General features: G+C 50.5%; 1 protein-coding gene across 1 annotated transcript; it reads left to right on the forward strand.

Annotated features, from left to right (window-relative positions):
• The first annotated feature begins 1703 nt into the window (after positions 1-1703).
• Positions 1704-20096, forward strand: SCARB1 (scavenger receptor class B member 1). The gene is made up of 12 exons (XM_085321172.1): positions 1704-1814; positions 3777-3934; positions 5534-5675; positions 6398-6601; positions 6920-7015; positions 7617-7729; positions 9820-9986; positions 10494-10612; positions 12240-12313; positions 13193-13244; positions 13770-13916; positions 17983-20096. Exons 2-12 carry the CDS (start codon positions 3813-3815, stop codon positions 18103-18105), a joined length of 1359 nt encoding a protein of 452 aa, XP_085177298.1. The 5' UTR covers positions 1704-1814; positions 3777-3812; the 3' UTR covers positions 18106-20096.
• The last annotated feature ends 712 nt before the right edge of the window (positions 20097-20808 follow it).

Consider the following 20808-nt stretch of genomic DNA (forward strand, 5'->3'; position numbering starts at 1 on the left):
TGGGACCTGGGCTGCCGGGTGCATGGGGCAGGGCCGGTGCATGGGACCTGGGGTGCTGGGTGCATGGGGGTGCGTGGGGCAGGGCCGGTGCGTGGGCTCTGGCAGGCCCAGTGCACGTCCTGGGCTAGTGCATGGATGGTAGCTGTGCACAAGTTTTTTGTGTGCAGGGTTATCTAGGGTTTCTGAGACAGCTGAGCACCAGAGGGCCTGAGGCTTGGAGCGCTTTTGAAGTTGTAGCATGGGTGAATCCAGCTGTGGGCCCCTGCCGCAGCTGTGCCGGGGCGGGACAGGCAGTTGTCCTCTCGCAGCGAGGGCTTTCTGCACAGCTGGAGTCAACTCGGCGCCTGGGGCGCAGGCAGTCTCCGCTGTCACCCTGGCGCCGTCCTTCCTCCTGTCTGCACTGCCTTCACCTGAAGCACTAGCTGTTCCTYGTGAAGATGCGCGCACAGATTGCCAAGCCTTGACTTAGTCTGGCAAGAAGTTTTCTGAATTGGCTGTAGGACAAACTATGCCGGAATACTCCGGAGGGAAAGATTGCCCTGATTGCAYGTTTAATGAGTTTTCTATGATGCCAGTGCACTTAATAATACTTATGTAGCTGGCCAAAGGCTGTGTGGAGGCGATTACACAAACAGCTGCCTGGCAGCAAGTTTGCTTATGTTCAAGGAGCTCCTTGACATGTGGGACTGATCTAGAAATCGAAGCACTTCTCCTCTGGGAGAGGTAGAGGGACTAGCTGGTGCTTGAAGATGTGTAGCAAGTGTAACAGCTGAGGCTTTCCTCCCCTTTCTGCTGTGGCTCCTATGGGAGAGATGAAAGCATGTTATTACACAGTTTTGCACTGCACAGGTTGCTGCAGCTCTGAATTGTGTTGCAGGCCCTGCAGCAGCCCTGGAGCTTGCCTGGCCAGGATTTGGGAAGTCCTCGGACTTCCTGCCCTGAGGCCACCTTGCCCGCGCAAGGCATCTTGACCTGCCTGCRAATGAATGGGGTGATTTGCTCTTGCTTCACACGTGGAATAACCTCCACAGAGGGGTTCTGTGGTTTAATGTTAAACAGAAATAATAGCTGAGTGCTGATGTCTAGGATGGCCAGAAATACCTAGGGCCGTACTGAAAAACCTAAGGTTGGTCTTCAGAGTGCTGTGTGATGGGAAAAGCTGAGCCTCGAAGGTACCAGTGCTGGTGTGAAGGGGTTGAGCAGGGCAGGTGGAGGGTGATTGCCAATCTTGCCTTCTGCAGCTCTGCTAAGGTTGTAGCTTTGGGGCTCTTTTTATGGATAAAGTCGGTAAGGAAACACACAGTAGGAAGGGGAATGTGGAGCCCAGCTCCCACCCTGTTTGCAGGAACTGAATCTGCTTGGGAGGCTACACTTACTGCCCTGGTGACAGGGCCACTTGTGACCTTGGCTCAGCAAAACCTGGGGATGTGGCTTTTCTGGAAGCACCTGAAGTACCATGGACCTGCCTAAGATATGCACTTTAACACAGTTAAACTACATCAACTAATTTGCAGTTGGTTAAAAAGCTGATAAGCTAATAGCTTTTTTTGTTTGGTTGGTTGTTTTTCTCTTCTGAGCCAGGGTGTGGGCATACAGCAGTGTGGTGCGTGAGTCGGCTGCAGTGAATAACTGACCTCTTCTGCAGAATATAATCAGCGCTCGGGCTGCAGCAATCCAGGCTGTCCTCGGCCATGTCCAGCCAGTCAAGTGCCTGTGYGGTCTTTGACGAGCATCTGTCGCTTAACATTTCCTCCATCTGGAAACTCTTCTACTTCCCCACTTGAAAGCTGGGATAAGACTAAAAATAGCCAAAGGTAGTGCTGTAAGTTGTAGCAGGATGAATGAGGAACATGGTGAGAGAGGATGTGGAGGACAAGATCTTACATTTGAAGTTGCACTTGAATGCATCAGAGCAGAGGTTTCCTCTAGAGATTCACAAGACAATCAGGAGGCAGCAAGCTCTCAGTGATGTTTTGTAACTCATCTTAGTTAAAGCTATCCTGTTTCAGATGTGTGACCATGTTTGTGTGAACCTACAAGTAGTTTAATTCTAAGGCTTCCCTATTAAGTAGATTCTACTTATYGGCATCTTTAGAGCACCTAGAGTTACTGTGTGCAGATGGGAGAGGGCTGAGACRGTTTCGGGGAGCCAGGATGCAGCTCTGCCTGACTGTGTGTACGTGTTCTATAAATATATGTATAYACAGCAAGGGCTCCAGTGAGCACAAGGCAGAATATGCGTGTCCAGCATAACATGAGTGGCTGGATGGAAAGGGGTAAGATCTAGAAAACAAAGGAAAGCAGATGTTGTTCAGATTCTCCAGGAAAAACAGGAGAATAAGGGTTATAAAACAGGCTATCTTTTGCTTAGTTGCTATTGTTCTCCAGTGGATTCTGGGCTGTAAAATCCTTTATGCTTGCAGGATTGAGGCTCTCGAGCCAGCAGCAGCAGCTGGGTGTTGAACTGAACATGAGAAGGGTTTGCGTTAGGGGTTGTGTTACACCGTGCCAGAGGGGTGTGTGCTCGGAGTCAGGGCTTAGAGGGTTTGCCGGGACCTTGAGCCAGGGGATGGCAAGCCCTGCTCCTCCTGGGCAGCTGGGCTGCCGGGGGCCCTGGAGGAGAAGAGTCGTCGCAGGACCCAGCTACCTGCCACAGTGTGATGCCCATGAGTCTTCACTGATTAGTGGGTCAAAACTGGTCAAAAGCAAGCCTGGTTGTGGTGCAAAGTAGGTGCTCAAGGTGCAAGGTTCTGGAGCTGAGAGATAAACCAAGGGTGCCGTTGACTCTGAAGCAGGCTGTACTGGGTCCGAGTCAAAGGATCTCAGTCTTTAGAGATGACTCTAGTTATTTCCAGATCACCTTGGTGGGTATAGCTCAGGGAGCACAGCAAGCACTCCTCCAGGAGGAGGAGTGTGAGTACAGTCTGGCCAGACCTGGCYGTGGCCAACTGCCATGCTGTCCCGGACCAGAGTGGGCTGACGTAGTCCCAAAACCAGCCTCAAGAGCCAGGAAGGAGATGAGAAGGTGTGCAACACCTGGGCTAGGAACTAATGAAGACTTGCAAGTAGTTTGGGGGTTCTTGTAGGCATTACCAGTGGATTTTAAGTGATACRAAAAACGTGATTATCCATTGCCATCTGTCTTATGCCCCACTATGAGTCACTGCAGGATGACAACTAAGAGGAAGAAAAGGCATGTGAGCCCCACTGGGATACAATTTGGTTGTTGCTCTTGTTCTTTGTCTGTTTTTAGGGAAATTGCAGGTCCTTCTGTCCGATATCTAAAGAGTCATGTGGCTGGAGTTTGCTTAACCTTCTTCCTCCAGGCTTGGCTCTAGCCACGCTGAACAGCCAAACATGACAGATGAACTAAGACCTTCAGGGCAGACTTGTTTGTGCCAGGCAAGTCAAATATGCAGAAGTACAAATAATTTAGTGCTGGCTTGGCTGGCACAGTGCAAGCCTGTAGCATGTCAAAACAACTTTGAAACCCTCTGGGTAGGGGTCCGGAAAGTTGGTTCTGAATAAATAAGCCTACAGACATCCTGCAGCATGAACTTGATGCTTATGCATACATAAGTTCTCATTTTAAGTCTGGTTCTGTTTCACTAGGCAAGATGCGACTGGATCCTCTGGAGAAGGCCTTCTGGCACTGCAGCWGTCAGCTGCCCCTGACAAGGGCTGCACCTCTGGATGATGGGCTCTCRAAGCTCCCAAGGTGAACATGCTCTCCTGGGGCAGCCCAGCCTAAATGTGGTGTCTCCTTTCCACTGCAGAATGTGAGGATCGACCCCAGCAGCATTGCCTTCGGCATGTGGAGAGACATTCCCGTTCCTTTTTACCTCTCGGTGCACTTCTTCGAAGTGATGAATCCCCAGGAGGTCCTGCAGGGAGCGAAGCCGGTCGTGAATCAACGTGGGCCCTATGTTTACAGGTCAAGTGCTGGTGGCTAGGCTTCCGGCTGACTCCTCAGTGAAGAGCCATGGCATTAGCATGCTTGGAGTGAATCTAGTGATGTAGCATTTTAGAGCAGTTACAGAACATTTGGTTGCTTTATTGTTGATGCCAAGAGTACGACCACATCAAGGCTGTAAGGCTTGGCAGTTCTTCCAGTTTGGGCTATGGAGCTCAGGCCTGTGCAGGGAACTTGGGCCTGTTAGCTAGCCATACTTGGGCTCATGCAGTCTCAGAGCAGGGGTGAAAGGTAACCAAGTGGTGGTGGGCAATCCTCATCTTCAGAGGGGACTTGAGTTTCATCTTAGCTCTTCATTTAACAGTCCAGCTCCAGAGCTGGAGATCTGAAGCTGAAGTTGCCTCTTAAAATATCAGACTTCCTGAATTGTCCAAGACGTCTCATCTAATATGATGAGACAGASAGTCTGTCTACAGTGAACACTGTTTATGAGAACCAGTATGGAGCACTAAAACTTGGTCAGGTCCACCTACGCAGGGCTGGGTCTCTTGCCGCAGCTGAGAATGGTGGTTGAACTCTCAGATGCCTCTGTAGACCTGGAACATGAAGTGATGGGAGATGCTGAGCTGAGTGTGTGCAGTTATCCATAAATAGCAATATTCAACATGTTAGTGCCTACACATGTAGGCAAGGTCAGGTCAGCAGCCTAAGCAAGCTCATGTGGGAAGATTAGTGGTCTAATCCAAAGCTGTTTGAGTAGTGTTGGGGGAAACCTGGCAGTGTGTATATGGCCTTGTTTCCACTGGACTTGCCAGATCAGCACTGTAAGACCACGTGGCTTCTGTATGTTGTGATCGTGTCCACAGTCATTGTCCTGGGGAAAAGGCTTCACTTAGAGTAAATAAGAATAAACAAATGGGCAAAGCTTATTAGTGTCCTTAGGYTTCTGCTGAGCAAGATTAGTGCCCTTCCCTAACATGGGCCATAAAATGGAGGCTCCACAATAAAGGACTTTGTTTTGCTGGTGGATTGAGCAGTGGCTCCCCGTGGTGCTGTAGCAGCTCACACTGCTGGGGAAAACCTTGCAGTACTGTGGAGAATCACGGCCCCCACGCRAGACCTGGTCTACCCCAGCAGCACGTGGCATGCACGAAAAGGTACTGCTGCAAGGCAGCATGCAGAAAATTGGCATGGGTGGTGACCCCCGAGCTCTGAGGAGCAGGCTAGCCCCCACGCTGTGTGGAGCATCGTGCTGCAGACGGCTCCTCAACCCAGGAGAGATCAGGGAACTCGGAGCAAATCAGTGTGTGGGCCTGTCAGCAGCGCAGATCTCTTCCTGCTCGGTATTCCCGTGTCTTGCAGGCTGTTCCTGTGTGTGGGATGGTGTATGTCTGCTTGTCTGCTCACCTGGGCATCTCCCTGATGAGGCTGGGCTTCTCATCAACTGCGGATGAAATGTCAGGGGGGGTTTATTCATTCCTCTGTCAGCAACAGATGTTTTTTGTTGCTGAACCCATCAGCTGGGTTCTGAGCTGGGCAGAAATACCGCAGTATCTTCACAGGGTGGTTGAAGGCCCCTCACATCAGGGAGGGTTCCCACGTTCTCCTCTCTCTTTGCAGAGAGTTCAGGTATAAAACGAACATCACATTCCACAACAATGACACCGTTTCCTTCCTCGAGTACCGGAAGCTCTTCTTCCAGCCGGAGCTGTCCATGGGCAGGGAGGACGACTACATCGTCGTGCCGAACATCCTGCTCATGGTAACCTGCTCCCCAGAAGGGTACTGGTGACCCCGCTTGCAGGGGGGAGGATGGTGCCYAGTGGTATCTTGCAGCTTGCTTTCTTGTTGGGCTTAAGGCTCGTTAAGCCCAGATGTGGTTTAAGCTTGAAGAACGCAGTTCACTGCTTTCTGGCTKTTGGGGGTCATGTTGGACTGTCAGTCAGTCACGACTGGAGAAATTGTGCATAAAAGCACTAGCTGACACTGCTTAGTGGGGAGGCTCAGCACAACTCCAACAGCTTACCTAAAATAGTCCCTCGAGATGCAGAGATGGGACAAGGGGCAGCAGTGACTTAGATGTTACCTTTGGTGATGTTCTGCCCAACAGCAGTTATTCTTGCAAGACAGATGAGGCCTTTCTGAAAGTGGGACGTGCAGAGGGGTGCCATGCRAAGAAGCTGGACGAGTCTGTAACCTTGTCCAAGCCTCCTCTGATAAAGTGACACCTGCAAGTCTTCAGTGGCTATTGCCACTAACTACATTATCTCTCCAAATTTRGGATAAATAGTGAACAGGTGATAGTGGYRAATAATTRTGAATGCTTCCCTGAAGGATTTCTRTAGGACTGTAGAGCAGTGCAGCAGAGGAACCTTGCTGAGCACTGAAGGTTTATTGCTGCTTTTTTTTAAAAAAAATGTTTRTTTGTTTTTAGTTTTTTGAGTAAAGACAGTTCTTGTCTCAGAGGTTTATTTTCTTCCCCAGGGGGCAGCTGTAATGATGGAAAAGCTGCCAAACTTTGTGAAGCTCTTACTGAGCGGAGCCCTGGCTGGCCTGAAACAGGAGGCGTTCATGAACCGGACAGTAGGAGAGCTCATGTGGGGATACCAAGACCCTCTTATAGAAACACTAAATATGCTTGTGCCTGGCTTGATCCCTTTCAAGGGAAAATTTGGCTTATTTGTCGAAGTAAGTAAACTGTCGCTTGGAAACACTAAAATTGCACTGATATTGCTTGTGGGATCAAGTGTCCAGGCAATCCCCCTCACAAACAGGTCAGAGTGCTTGTGTGTGGTTAGTGGTGGTTGTGCAAGCCTTCCATAATCCTCCCTTCAGTAGGAACTCGACAGATTAGAAACTGCACCAAACCATAGCAACTGAAATAAGTAGAGTTCAGTAGCTTACTGCATGTGGACACCCACTGAGCTAATGAAGCATGTGGAGGTGTTGTTGTGTTGTAGTCCTGCTGCATATAATGGATTAAAAGTTGGTTTCTTCTCTCTGCAGTTTAACAACTCCAATTCAGGACTGTTCACAGTGAATACAGGCATGAAGGACATCAGCAGAGTTCACATGGTGGATTCATGGAATGGATTAAGAAAAGTAAGTGTTGGGTAGCAAATCTCTAATATTAGGCTACTCACTGCTCTAAAGCAAGACAAGCTAAAAGCCATCAGTGTTACTGCAAGATCTGGCTGGTAGCTTGGCAGGTAGGTTTCTGCAGGGCTTCAACCATCACAACTTCAAGTTGCCAGAAGGCTTGTCATGAAGCATTAATCTCCACCCGTCAGCTGACTGACTAGGGCTTGAAATGCTTTCACGGATGTTTGAGTCTATTGGTTGAAGTTCCAGGCTCCGGTGGCCTGTGTTCTTTCAGGAATTACTTTAAATACCCTCATGAAAGGGGTGCTTATTCTTTCTGTGGAATTTCACTCCTAACTAAAATCAAATGAATCTGCAGATCAACGGCTACATGATCACTAAAGGCAGGAGAATTTTGCCCCATTTGTCCATTAACAGGGCAGGTGTTTGAATGTGGTAACCTTGATATCTCAAGGTCTTCCCTTTAACTCTGTATGGAAGTTAAGGTTTTAMCGTGGCAGTAACTTTAAAATGGCAGTTTAGAATGGAAAATGGCAGAGACAGAAGTGAACTGAGCAACAAGCTTGTCTGGCTGAGCTCCAGCTCTGCATCTGTCCTGCAGGTGAATTACTGGCAGACCAATGAATGCAACATGATCAACGGGACCTCGGGGGAGATGTGGCCACCATTCATGAGCCCGACATCACTGGAGTTCTACAGTCCCGATGCCTGCAGGTGAGCCCCCAGTGCCCTGCGTGGCCTCCAAAAGTCACTCCCRTTAGCCATGCAGGTGCTTGGAAATGTGGGGTTGACACGGGGTGGAACAGAGTACCCATGCGGTGGCACAGAGGAGTAGGGACTGGTCTCTGTAGTTAAAGCTCCAGCTACAGTGCAGTGGTGCAGCAGCAGAACTTCACGAACAACAGAGCGGCCCATTTAGTTGCATCTTGTGATGGTCATAAAAATATTTCTTAGGTTACTGGAGAAATCTAGCTTATGCTTGTTGAATGAGCAGGAAATGACCAATCTAGATAAAGTATGGGAGGAGAATGGAGAAGTGAGGATTGTCTTATGGAAATTTGGTTATAACCATTTGGCCACAGAACTTGCAGCTGGCTAATTGCTTGCAGAAATAGTGTCAGAAGAGCTAATGCTGGTCTTTCCAGGCTGCTTCATTTCTTGTTTGAGCACTCTGCCTTGTGCGCTATTGACTGTAGCTGATCAAGCAGGGGTTAAAGTGCCCTGTGGATTCTGCCCTGCTCATGTTGAAACTTCCTAAAGCTGGAACGAGGGGAAGCAGAGGAGACAGGCCATGGCACAAAGCCCTGTTCCCAGCTTGGGGGAGATAACGTTAATTCAGGCTTTGCAGTTAGTGCTGCAGAACAAGCAGAGTGCTTGTGCTGGATGGAGAACARTGACCCCTTCCAGCTCACCGGCAAAGTCATCTGAGGCGAGTATTAGTGCACAGGAGGCATCAGCAAACACCCAGTGGCCTGGAGCCAAGGACTTAGAGGAAATTTTATGAGTAATCAAAGATTAAATAAACCTGTCTGTCTCTGTAAAACCAGAAAAATCTAAGGAACTGAGTACATGTTTTCTGTCAAGGCATAAAGTGAAGTGAAAGAAGTCATGGTGGGGCTCCAGCTRGGTGCAAAAGCTTCCCTCAGGATGTGATGCACGGGAAGTGGGTAATGCGGAGGAAGTGGCTCAGGCATGCTGATGATATTCTCTTAGCAAACCAGTGCTGTTGGTTCTCCCCAAAGCCACTGTTGCAACATCTCTGATAGCCCAGCTGGCTAGGGAGGAATCACAAACATCAGCTCTAAGAAAATAATAAGGCACTCCTCACCCTAGCCTCTTCTTTCAGGAAAAATTTGTGGCTCCTTGGGCTAAAAAAMCAAAACTGTTTAGGAGTCCAGTTGTGCTGAGCTTGAGTTAGAGCCCATCTGTCTCCCTGATGGGGGCATTGGGGCCTGGTCTCCTCACAGTTTGCACATCACGTGCAGCCAATAGACTGAGATGCAGCTGTGTGGGTGTCCCCGCAAGGTAGGCTATGTTTTACCCTGCTAATATGTTGCAGCAGCTTCTGCCATCTCTCCAGAAGGCAACCACAGCTGAGAAGCATGCACAGAACTGCCAAAAGTGCTTTGAATCCGATATCCTAGGTTTCAGTCTTGGCAGGCAGTTACAGGGATAAGCATCCTCCTTCGTCTAACCAGGCTGTATCTCTGCAAATCTTGCTTGTGTGTGAAGGAGGGAAACTTCCCTCCTGGAAACTTGCATCTACCCTGACCAGCTGGTCTGAATGATGCAGCCCCAAGTAACTGGCCTGTTGTACCCAGAAGAAAATCTGGCTGCATGATAGAGTTCCTAAGGTAAGCTTTTCTGTTCCCCTGGTGGCCTACATACTGAAGTCATGCTGCAAAAGCAGAGATTTAGCCAGTGTCTGTCTCCTGTGACAGAGCACCTCTGCCTTGGAGCCAACACTTGCACAAAGAAAGCATTATCTCTCCAGAGAGCATCTGTGGGGATTGTTATTTGCCCTTAAACAAATCTCATCTGGCTTTTGCAAACGGATTTGTAAGCCTGTGTGTCTCCATAACTAGTCCTGACCAACTCTTTATCTGTGCTTAAAACATGGAAAACAAATGGCTTAAATGCTCATTCCCAATCCAAAGCACTGTTCTAGGTGTTTATCTTGATCTCAAAGTCTAAGTTACATTGCAGCTGTGATCTTATCCAGCTACGATAAGAACCTGGTTCTGTTTTTAAAACCCCTTGGCTGTTGGCTAATCTTAATTCCTCTCCATTGAAATGCTTTTCAGGTCTATGAAGCTGGTGTATGAGCAGTCTGGGGAGTTTGAAGGTGTGCCCACCTATCGCTTTGTGGCACCGAAGACTCTCTTTGCCAACGGCACGGACTACCCACCCAACGAAGGCTTCTGCCCTTGCCTACAGTCTGGTATCCAGAACATCAGTTCCTGCCGGTTCAGTAGGTCCTTTCCTTCTCTGGTCCCTCTGTGCTTTTAGTTCTTCTCTGCCATACTCTTGCCATACCAGTATTTAGCTGCAGGGAAATGGTATGAGGCCTCCTATCCAGAAAGTCTGCTCAGCCACCTGCCAAGCGCTGAAAGATACCGTGGGTGGGGAAAGGCAGGCCACATAACTGCCCAAATGAACTTTAATGTTGGACAGTTGGTGCAGGTTACACAGGAGTGAACCTGGACTTCAGTGTCCTGACCCATGTCTAGGTACAAGTTACTGCAGCGTTGAATGGTGGGTTTGGGAGGGAGAGAGGAGCTTAAACCTAGGTCTTAGTTTTCCCCAAGTGCTAGGATAAGTTACAGGAAGGATGAGAAGGAACTTTTTCACTGGGAGGGGAATGATAGAAACAATTTATCTTAAAGCCTGTTCAGAACCAATGCTTTTCACGGTTAAAATGTCAACAAAGCTCCCTAATGGGCTTGGCTGAGCTGAAGATGGCTTTRCTCTCATCCAGATGCACCCCTGTTCCTTTCCCACCCACACTTCTACAATGCTGACCCCTTCCTGGTGAACGCTGTTGATGGCCTGCACCCCAACAAGGAGCAGCACGCGCTCTTCCTCGACGTGCACCCGGTGAGTGAGCCTGTCTGAAGCCTTGCCTCGGAGGGAGGAGTCCTGCCTTGGGAGAGGCTGGGGGATTAAGCTGGGGTGCGGGCTTATCGGCCAGGGTGGGGGCATCTCCCACCGGCTGCCCAGTGGCCTCACTCTGCTCTCATGGTGCTGATTTGTGCAGGTTCCATAGTGCAGAGGCTGGCAAGGGCATGTGCAGATAAAAATATCAAAGCCATAAACTAATTAAATAGCTCGTGTGGCTTCTAGAAAATTGCAGAACTAATTATGAGCATAATTATTTTGATAAGCACAGTCAAGTTTTCCTTTCCTCTGACTCAGGAATGTCCATAACACCAGGAGGCGCATCTAGCAGCACACTAGTTGTGCCCTAGATCTAAGAGCTTGTACAGTCATGACAGCTGACCAGCAAAGTCTAAAGATCACTCTAGCTGAAGCATTGCCACTGGTTTTTGGTCTCACTTTTTTCACTGTCCCAGATAGCCCTTCTGGCTGGCTTCTTCTGAACTGGACTGACTCACTGCTGTGCTTCTTGCATGTCTATAGCATAAGGGAAAAGGAAACACTCCAGTGGTGATGGGTTGAGGTGTCTTGAGCCATCTATGCAGTCCCCGCTGCTGATGGGGAGGGGGCTTTGGGCTCTTCCACCCATAGCCTGTATTGCAAGTGATCAGATCTTCCAAGTGTTCGGTGATGTTAGTTCAAGCAGGGAAACAACTCCTCTCTAGAGGTAAGGTAAGTGTGTTTGTTATCTAGGCATTGGACTCTCTCTCTGGTTTCTTATCATAGTTAGGAAAATCTAATTAAGTTTATTACAGTATTAAACATCTTCTGATAACAGTACAACTAACTATATCCTTATCTAGCTGGTGCCTGCTGAGTATGGTCCTGCAATGAGTGCAATCCAACAAAAACTCTGCCCTTAAAAACGTGTTGCAAAACTGCAGTGTCATGAGAAACCAGTGCTCTAGACGAATGTCAGCAAGACCAGTTTTGCAGTTTATCTTCGCTATCTTAGTCTCTTGCTGGACAGCGATAGCRGTTGATATCTAGTCGCAGTTATGAGAAATGATCTGGGCCCTTGGCTGTGCACTTTTGTTTGGTTGTTTTTTTTGGCATTGGCATGTCTTTGTCACCTAAGCAATCGCTTGCAAGCTGCATGTGCTACTCAGCCAGTTTCAGTGTGCTTAGGCTCAGGCCCACAAGCCCTGCGCCACGTRAAACCTCCCCGTGTCTGCCCGCTGAACGTGCTGGCTTCCTCCCGGGGCACCCGCGGGCTGTGCTGGGGCCGCTCTGCGGCAGCGAGGCCTGTTCAGGTTAGCCGTGTGCCTTCACCGGCTAACCCCGGGTCGCTGCSCAGCGAGCGCGAGGGAGGGGAGCACGTGGCAAGCCGCCCCCAGCGTGCTGCCTCCGCGAGCCGTCGCCCCCCGAGCCTGGGCACCTGGCGCCTGGGGGAGCGGGGCAAGCCCCAGCCCCGCTGCTCGGCCCGCGTGCAGCCACCGCAGCAGCCGTCCGCGCGGTCCGGGGCAGTCGCACCCAAGGCGGCTTTGGCGGAAGGCCAGGGGCCGCTCTCCCGCGAGGAGGCGGATGCTGCCCGCACGGGTGACGCGGTCGGCCTCTCCCTTTACAGGTGACGGGCATCCCGATGAATTGCTCCATCAAGCTGCAGCTGAACCTGTACATAAAGCAGGTGGCGGGTATAATGTAAGTAATTGTCTCGTGGAAACGGCAGTCTGCCTTCCCAGAGCTGGAAGTGTTGCCGATCGCTGTACAGAGTTTACTGCCGCCGAAGAGGAGGCAGCTCTGAGCTCGCCGGCGCTGAGCTCGCGAGGCGAAACGTCAGCTGTTCCCGAGGCTCCGAGCTCGAGCCGCGCGCTGCGGCTGCTTGTTCCACCGGCTCCCGCAGGGTCTCCCGCGCCCGGCGGGCAGGCGGCGTGGTGCGAGCGCTCTGACCGCGCCGCAGCTTTCTGCGCGTGTGCAGCTGCTCGGAGGCCGCTGCGCCGACACGGGGAGGCTGGGCACGCTCGGCCTTCAGCGCCGAAAGCTGAAGCTGTGCTCCCAAAAAGCCTCTTTGAACTAGCTATGGGAACAAGCGGGAACCTCTCCAGAAGGGCTCCGTACCAACGTTACGTGGTGCCAAGCGTTAAATAGCCGCGGGAGYGGGGACAGGCAGAAACTCGCCGCGTTGTAGACCGGCTGTATGCCGACAACAGCCCTGGTGCTGTGAGCTTGGCTACAGCACCCCGTAATGCCGTGCGGGGGCCTGAGACGTCCTGCAGTCGCAAGTTTAGTGCGACTTGAGCGAACGTACCTGGAGCCTAGCTTTGGGACGGCGCTTACTGCTGTCGTGGGGCCGTTGGGCACACGGAGAAATATAAGCTCTGCTCTTGCGCGGACGGCCCTGGCTGGACCTGGTCCCGAAGGGGGAGGGAGTCCCCTGAAGCGGGAGGAGTTGTTGCCTCCTTGCACGGTTTTCCTGGCCACTCTCAGTCTCTCAGACCCTTCCTTCCCTGTAGGAAGGACTCGGACACTAGTTGTGACGTGGTCAGCCAGAAATCTAAATGTGCATCTCTCTCCCCTCAGGCAAACAGGGAAGATTAAGCCGGTGGTCCTGCCGCTGCTGTGGTTCGCAGAGGTGAGCTGTGCTCCCRCTGCCTGCCGTGACCCAGTTCTGCAGAAGGTCTCGTGCAGAAGGGTGGAGACTGCTTCCCCACCGCCCAGAGCTGCCGTGCCCGGAGAGGGCTCTGTGCTGTTACGTGACTTCCCTGGGGAAACTCTGCTTTGAATAAGGCTTTGAGCCAACCAGACTAATTAGGGGACCAACAGAGGGTTTTGCAACACTTGGCCAYGTGCTTAATCCCTCTGAGCTGAGCAAACCCTGCGCTGTACTTGGTTAACCTCTGGGTGCTGTTCAGCACAGAACCAGAACAGCACTGTCGCTGTGTCCTGTGCTAATTCGGGCCGGTGCGTGCCAGTCCTCTGCAGCTGTGTGCGTGTCCAGGGGACTCAGCAATTCAGTAAAAGCTTCTAGCCTGAYTGAATCCTACTTAGAAAATTCCCTAATCCCTGCTGGGATCAGTGGGAGGGGAGTTGCGCACCGGGTCTGCCTTGGCACCGGGAGAAAGGGAAGTGTCACTGACAGCTTTGCTTTCCTGAGCAGAGTGGATCCATCGAAGGCTCAGTCCTAAAGCAGTTTTACACCAGCCTGGTGCTGATCCCGTCCGTGATGGACTATCTGCAGTACATCTTCCTTGGGCTGAGTATCCTTCTCATTATCACAGCAGCTTTACTCATGGCAACGAGTAAGGTAAGAACCTGCAGATGTCTAACAGTGAATGCTGTTACTCAAATCAGACTTAATCARATGATGTAGATTGGGCTGACAATCTAACACTCCTGATGAAACGTAGGCCGATCTCATGAAGCATGTCCGAATGTTGCCAGGTGCCAGTATATAACAGCAGGACTTCCTCAGCCATCTAGAAACTGGGCTGCAGATAGATAACAAAAGTATTTCTGGCTGTCTCAATGCCCAGTAGTGATAAAAGTGGATTCCTGTAGGAGGAAGCATTCCTCAACTCATCCGGCTGACAAAAGAACGAGCTCTTCAGTCTGGTCTCCTTATAAAGCAGCAGTTTGCTGAAGTCTAAATGTCTCTGCAGGGTCCCAACTGCTTCCTAACCTGAACAGAGCCTTCTTCTCTGGTGCAATATAGCCACTTAAGCACAGCTTGTTCATAAAAGAAAYGTGGTAGCTGCGTTCTTGCAGAAAGGGCACAGGTGCTCTGCCCATGTCTCAAGACAACCTGGATCCCATCTTTCCCTAAAATTCACTTGTTTCCCTGCAAGTGAAACTACTTTGGATAGCTCTGGAACTTGGACCCTCGGTGCTTTTGTGGATCTGGACTTAATGAGAAGTGAAAGTATCTGATGCCTGTGGGAAGCTGGCACCTAACCAGAAGTTGGCCCACGATGGGGAGAAGCAGTGAGGATGCTCGATGCCTAGCACAGCGAGAACCTGAACTAGGGATAGAGCACAAAAACTGAGGTGCTTGATGGAGATCTGTGGCTCTGGCTCCAAAACATCCATCTGATAACACTAAGCTCCCTATAAGCTTTAGCTCTTGAAATAGAGATCTAACTCCCTGCCGTAACCTATCAAAATAAGCTTATTTAGTTTAACACTAGAGACAAATAACCTGAGCTGGCTCTCAAGCTGAGAACTGAAGAGGCTGCTTGTGGGGATAAAAAGGCAATGCTTAAGGGTAGGAGTGGGCTCAGGTGAGCACGTGCATGAGCACTTGGCCTCCAGTAACTGCCCCTGCAGGAAAAGTAACTCAAACCTCACTTTAAATGGTTGCCAGGGTTTTCAGAGTGTCACGTAATGGGATTTTAACCAAGCCTACAACAGCATAATTGACTTAAGCACATGATTCCGAATCTCTGTTCCTCCGTGCGCTCCGCAGCCCTGCGGAGGAGCGCTGGGGCCGAGCGCTCGGCGCGGAGCCTCCACTGCGCTGCTGAAGTGGTCAGGCCCCGGGTACGCTGCACCCCTCGGCTTCGGCCACTGCAGGAAGTCACTGGCACATGAGGTGCGTTAAGCAGTTGAGGCTGCCAGCACAAGTAGCTGGCTCCTGTCTGCCCAACCAAGGTGATGCTTTTAGAGGGTGCTTCTTTCTCGCCAAAGTTAGAAATACCTTGCCTTAACGTTTCTGGGGCTACCTGTACAGAAAGTCGCTTTCTGCCCTTGTCCAAACGTGTGAATTAGCAAGATCACCTTTGCCAGCTTGTGACAGTGAGCAGAGACTGTGCACCAGAAGCCAGCAAGCTCCAGCCTTGGAGCTAAGGCCGTGGGTAAGGTGCCCCAGGGTTTTTGAGCAGGAAACCTGACTTGCCAAAGTCTGCTATTCATCTTCCAGTGATTGCTCCCTCCTTCARTCTTCTTGCTTGACACTTCAGCAAGCAGCTCACCTGCAACAGTGGAGAGCAGCTGCTGGAGGCTCCTTGCCGCCCAAAAGCCACCCCTAAAGCCTGAGTCTCCTAGTACACTGCGAGGCTGCAAGCAAGAGCATTCACGCAGGAATGGTCTTGACTGCTGGCAACTGGGCAAGCCTTTGAAGTAATATTTGGCAGACCACGATATTGTGCTGCTTGGCACCAGCAAATCTGACAATTACTTGCAGTCATTGGGCAGCTGTTTCTCCAGAGCCTTGTGCAGCCCTGGGCTGGTGATTCACCTTGCTTTRTGCAAGTCCTAACTCCCAGTATCAAGGAGCCTTAACCATGCCAGAAGGGGTCAGGAACTGAAGCTGATTCTTAAATTCACTTTAGTCAATTGAATATCTGCTTGTGAAATATCCCGAGCCTAGGCAGAAGCCAGYTGTAAGTATCTGGGCTCAGCGGCTCCCACTACTGCTTGAAAAAGTGCCGTGAACTGCTGGAACTAAAATCAACTGCAGGAAGTGTCTGGCTACCTGGAAAGTGAATAAAAAGCCCTAACGATCTTAGAAATCTCTAAGGAGCCTATGCAACAACCCATGAAAGTCTCCCTCTAATGAATAGAGAAGAACTTGTAAACTGGAAGACAGTAATTCGCAGCCAAGGTGTGTTCCTGATTTAAATGTTGCTAATCTAGTAATGATTACTTAATCATGCACACTGCTCCCTCTTGAAGTCGCAGGATGTCACAGGGGACACTGAGCAAGGGCGTTGTCCACTGCTGCCACGTGTCGTCCGGTGCGAAGGTCTCCTTAACCAAATCTCTTCTTGGAATTTCTTGCCTGCCTCTCTAGCTTCCAGAGGGAATAGTGTGCTCTAAACTCAGTCCAGATGAGGTACGGTGAAACAYGTAAATTCTTGGTCTAGTTTGTAGTGGAGCCAGTTTAAAATGCATCTGTTGAGCCTGCAGTTCTAAAATGTGTAAATCTCCTCCTGTACGAGCACAGAGCGTGCCCAAATACGTTATTAATCTCTTCTGCAAACGCGGTCTAAAACCTGAATTGCGACACTCATTTAAAATGCAAATGGACCATTTTAAAACTGGCTTAACACTGACTGAAATCTTACATAGAGGACAGCTTAGTATAACCTACAAATTGTGATCTTCATTAATAAGTAGATTGTAGTTAAACAGTGATTAAAACTTTCTTAAAATCTCCTATTAAAATTGGAACCCTTACTGAATTCATGTCAAAGTACACCGTAAAATAGCCTGATTATCTTCTAGGAAAAATGCTCTTTATTTTGGACTAGCAATAAAAAGAACTCAGACACTAATAAGGCCAACGAGGCCACCTCTGCCAAAAAGCTGCCTCCAGTTAAGGGGACGGTGTTGCGGGAAGCCAGACTGTAGGTGGGTACCCAGTCAAGGTAATATACTTTCCTCTCATCCTGATTTGATTAAGCTTTGCTTAAAACCAATCAAACGGAAATGCTTTCTGTGCACRTGTGCCAGACATGCCCTCTTGGCGAGCTTTGACATAATGATGTTGCCTCCTAGCTTTATCCAGGGCAATTTAGTTGTCTCGGTACTCCCACTTAACCAGGCTGCAGGAAGATGCTTTTATTGTTGCTCCCAGTGTACCTGATCTACAGCCCTAATAATAAGATCAGCAGGGATCAGGGTGAAAAATAGGATTGGTGTGAGGAAAGGCTTTTCTCAGCTTTCCCCAGAGAGTTTGTGAGATCCAGGGGTAAGTTTTTAAAAGAGCAAAAACTCATGGGACTAATAGAGCTAGCTGCCTCGTGGATTTCACTCTCCAGAGCCCTGATTAAAAGGCTTTCCGTAGGGGATTTTTGATGTATAAAACATCTGCGTGTGTATTTAGTTGGTGCTCCAAATACTAGTGGACAGGAATGAAAATAACTTCATACCGTTCAGGAGAGGAGATGCAAAAATCTTCTATTTAAGAAGCCTCCAGAAAAGAGTTCTTGAACATTCAAAAATCTGAGAGGTCTTGGGTGCAGTGAGGGATGGGGTGATGGCACCCTGCGATGCTGTGATCCTCCTGTGGGAGCTCTGGAAACCCAGGTGGCTTTGCTCTGTGTCGGGGAACTGGCTGTCCTGAGGTCTGCAGGCCTCGAGCAGGTAACAGCATCCTCTAAGAGATACTGGATGTGGTGGAGCGATACAGGCGTTCCAGAAATCTCGCGGCCACTTGACCGGTWGTGCGGAAAGGTTTGCTGTAAGCTGCTCTGTCCTAGCCTGCCAACAGCGTATACCTCGAGCGGGGCCGGTGGTGCGCGTGGGGGCAGGCKGTCGCGGTGGGCACCGCAGGTCTTCGCTGGGCAGCGAGCGTCGCAGCGTGGGCGCCGTGAGGTCTGTTCCGCATTGCAGCTGCTGAGTGTGTAGTTGCTGCTGTCTTCTCTGTTCAGAGAACCACCGACGAGAAGAGCCTGCGTGAGCCTGACACGCAGAGCAACCCCGCTCCGTTCTCTGAGACAACGCCGCTCCTGCAAGACACTAGTACGCTGAACCAGGACGATGCCGAAGCCTGAGGTGCCGGCCCTTGTGCCCTCTCCACCAGGGAACACTCGTGTGCTCAGGGAGAAGACTTGCTTTGGATCCAGAGAGCACCCTGGAAGGTAAAGCCATCCTGAGCAACACTGCTAGGAACTCTGCATGTCACTGCAAAGCCACCAGGCAGTGGCACCGAAACTTGCTGCACCAGGGCCCAGGTGGGGTGGAGGTTAGCTCCTTCCGGCACCTGCAGCAGGATTCAAGAACACTTGTCTGAACGGCGCTGGTATTTCCCATAGCATCTCTATACTGGTTGGCAGGCATCGATGAAGAGAGTCACCAGCTGATCTGAGGAGTTATTTTGCTACTTAAAACTGCCTGTTGCCAGGAGTAAAAGGCACTCTAGCAAGAGCCTTTAGATTCGTGCATAAAGCAATGATGGAATTTAGTGATCTGTCTACATGCTGCCATTTTACATCCCGTGAGAACGGACCCTGAAGTTTTACTGACACATCCTGGGACTGGACTACCCTGCAGGTCAGTTCTGGGTGCCGTCACTTCAGTGATGACTTTGTTAGAGGTCTTCAAGGGTACYTGGAACCTGCCCTGGACTGCTCCTGCCTCTGTGTGTATTGAATAGTGCAGTGCTGATTTAAAAGCCCCTAATCTGTGCCAGGATCTTGAGGTCCAGTGATTCCAGTCCAAAGCCCCTTTACTTAGCCTGCTGGCTCTCTCCTCCCTTTAGATTTAGATGACTGAGTGAGATAAACCTTGCCAAAAAAGCTTGGCTTTGGTACATCTGATCTGTCACTTAGCTTCCAGCAGACGAGTTGTCTCTACTGCCGGGTCACCCGTGCAGGGTCATGTATCGTAGGTGCTGTAAGGTGCTCGTGTCACTCTGCCTGGGCTGCCAGCCTGCAGGAGGGGGTCAGCTTCTGCCCATTCCCTCCTTTGAGCAATAACRATGACATTTGTGCTTTTGAGGTGGTGGAAGCCATGTGCAGTCATGATGGTAATGATGGCCTTAGTAGGATCTGCCAGAAGTAGTGTAGACCTCTAAAATGAGATCTTGTTGGGTCTGGGGCTGGAAGCTGACTGAGAGGGCTGGGCTGAGGTCACTCTAATGGGGAAGAAGCCCTTAAACCCAGGGCTATTTCAGGGTTAATTATCAGTCWGTAGTTGTCTTCCACACCTGCTTTCTCAGCTTGCACTATGGGAGACTGAGCAACATTTTGAGAGGCTGAAAGGACCAATGCTGGTGCCTTTGGAAGGGTGAAATGCAGAGTAGGGAAACTTGTCTCTGCACCAGAGTGCTTCCAGCCCTGTGTGTAGCATGGGTACTGCCGTGATCTGGAAACCACTGCTTGTGACCTTCCAGGGGGGCTAAGCAATATGTCTTCTTTTTCATGCCACCAGGTCTCTTACTAGGCAGGAAGAGAACAGGAGATAAAACCACCTTGAGCAGCTCACAGGCTAGTGCATTCCTTGCTGGCTGCATCCCCAGCTGTGTAGCTGGGGTTCAGGCTGTCTTATCACTGAAGTAGCCTAGATAGCACAGACAACGAAGGGGGAAGCTAGGAGCTGCCAAGCACTTGGTCCATAGGCAGAAGTTGGTTAGTTCAGGCCTCGATGCCCTGAAGCATCATGCAGGCAAGCTGTGGCTGGTGAAGTCCTTCCCCCAGCTGTGCTGGGGAGTTTCTGTGGCATGATCCGTACTAAGGACGGTGCTTAAACTGCAGCTGTAAACACTCTCTGGTCTTGAATCCAAAATTATTCACCAGCAAATGTTGGCTCACAATCTACGGCTTCAGCATCAGTGGCCAAACTGGGAGCACAGTGGAGGCACCATCTCGAATGAGGCACTACGGGACCCTCGATGCACCAATTCACGTGAATAAGGCCTAGTTGCGTGAGGCGAGACTAACGGTTGATCCAAGATAACTCCCCTTGAGCTCACTTGGTCAAGGTTTTGATGATGTACTATGCTAATTGCTTTTTGTACTGGTAAAACACGAACAAACTACTGCAATGCTGGTCGTGGTAGAGTCCTTTTTTGGCTCTTTACGGAAATGCAAGAGCATTGGGTTGTAAGACAGGACTGTGTCTGCAATAAGAGCTCTGGTGCTGAGCTGCAATAAAAGCATCTGTAGATGATGGGGTGGTGGATGGGTGGTACGGGCATGGGCAATAGTCAAGGTCTGTGTCAACAGGTTCTTTTCCAGGATGGTGGAGGCTGTGATACCAGCAGCTCTGGGAAGGCAGGGGGCAGAGATGTCCAGGCCTTTCTCAAACTACTGGAGCTTCCTGGAGGCTGCTTGAGGTCTGGTGAGCTTCCCAGAGCCATCCTGGGGTTCTCAGAGCAGCTGGGAGCTTCCTAGGGTGATTCAGAGCCTTCTAGCACTGCCTGGACCCAAGCTCTAGGGTGTCCTAGACCCCACAGGGAGTGGTCCTGGAGCATTCCCAGGGACTTTCTGCAGTTTCCACAGTTTCCAGAAGTGGCTCAGGCATATCCAGAGGGCTCCAAGACTCACCGGTGTCTCCAGGAGCAGTCCCAGAGCTGCCTGGAGCGTGTCCAGTCCCTTCCCGTGGCACAGACCAGGCCTGAGGCTTCTCTAGAGCACCGCTGGTGCCTGCGCAGAGCTGGGTGCACTTGCAGTGACCTGCTAAACTACAGGTGGTTCTGCTGTTCCAGCAGCCTGGAGCCATCCCAGGTCTCCCAGGGCTGGGCCTGGAGTCCTTCC

This window comes from Rhea americana, unplaced genomic scaffold (assembly GCF_003343005.1).
Source record: "Rhea americana isolate MKP2758 unplaced genomic scaffold, rheAme1 scaffold_68, whole genome shotgun sequence".
Lineage (NCBI taxonomy): Eukaryota > Metazoa > Chordata > Aves > Rheiformes > Rheidae > Rhea > Rhea americana.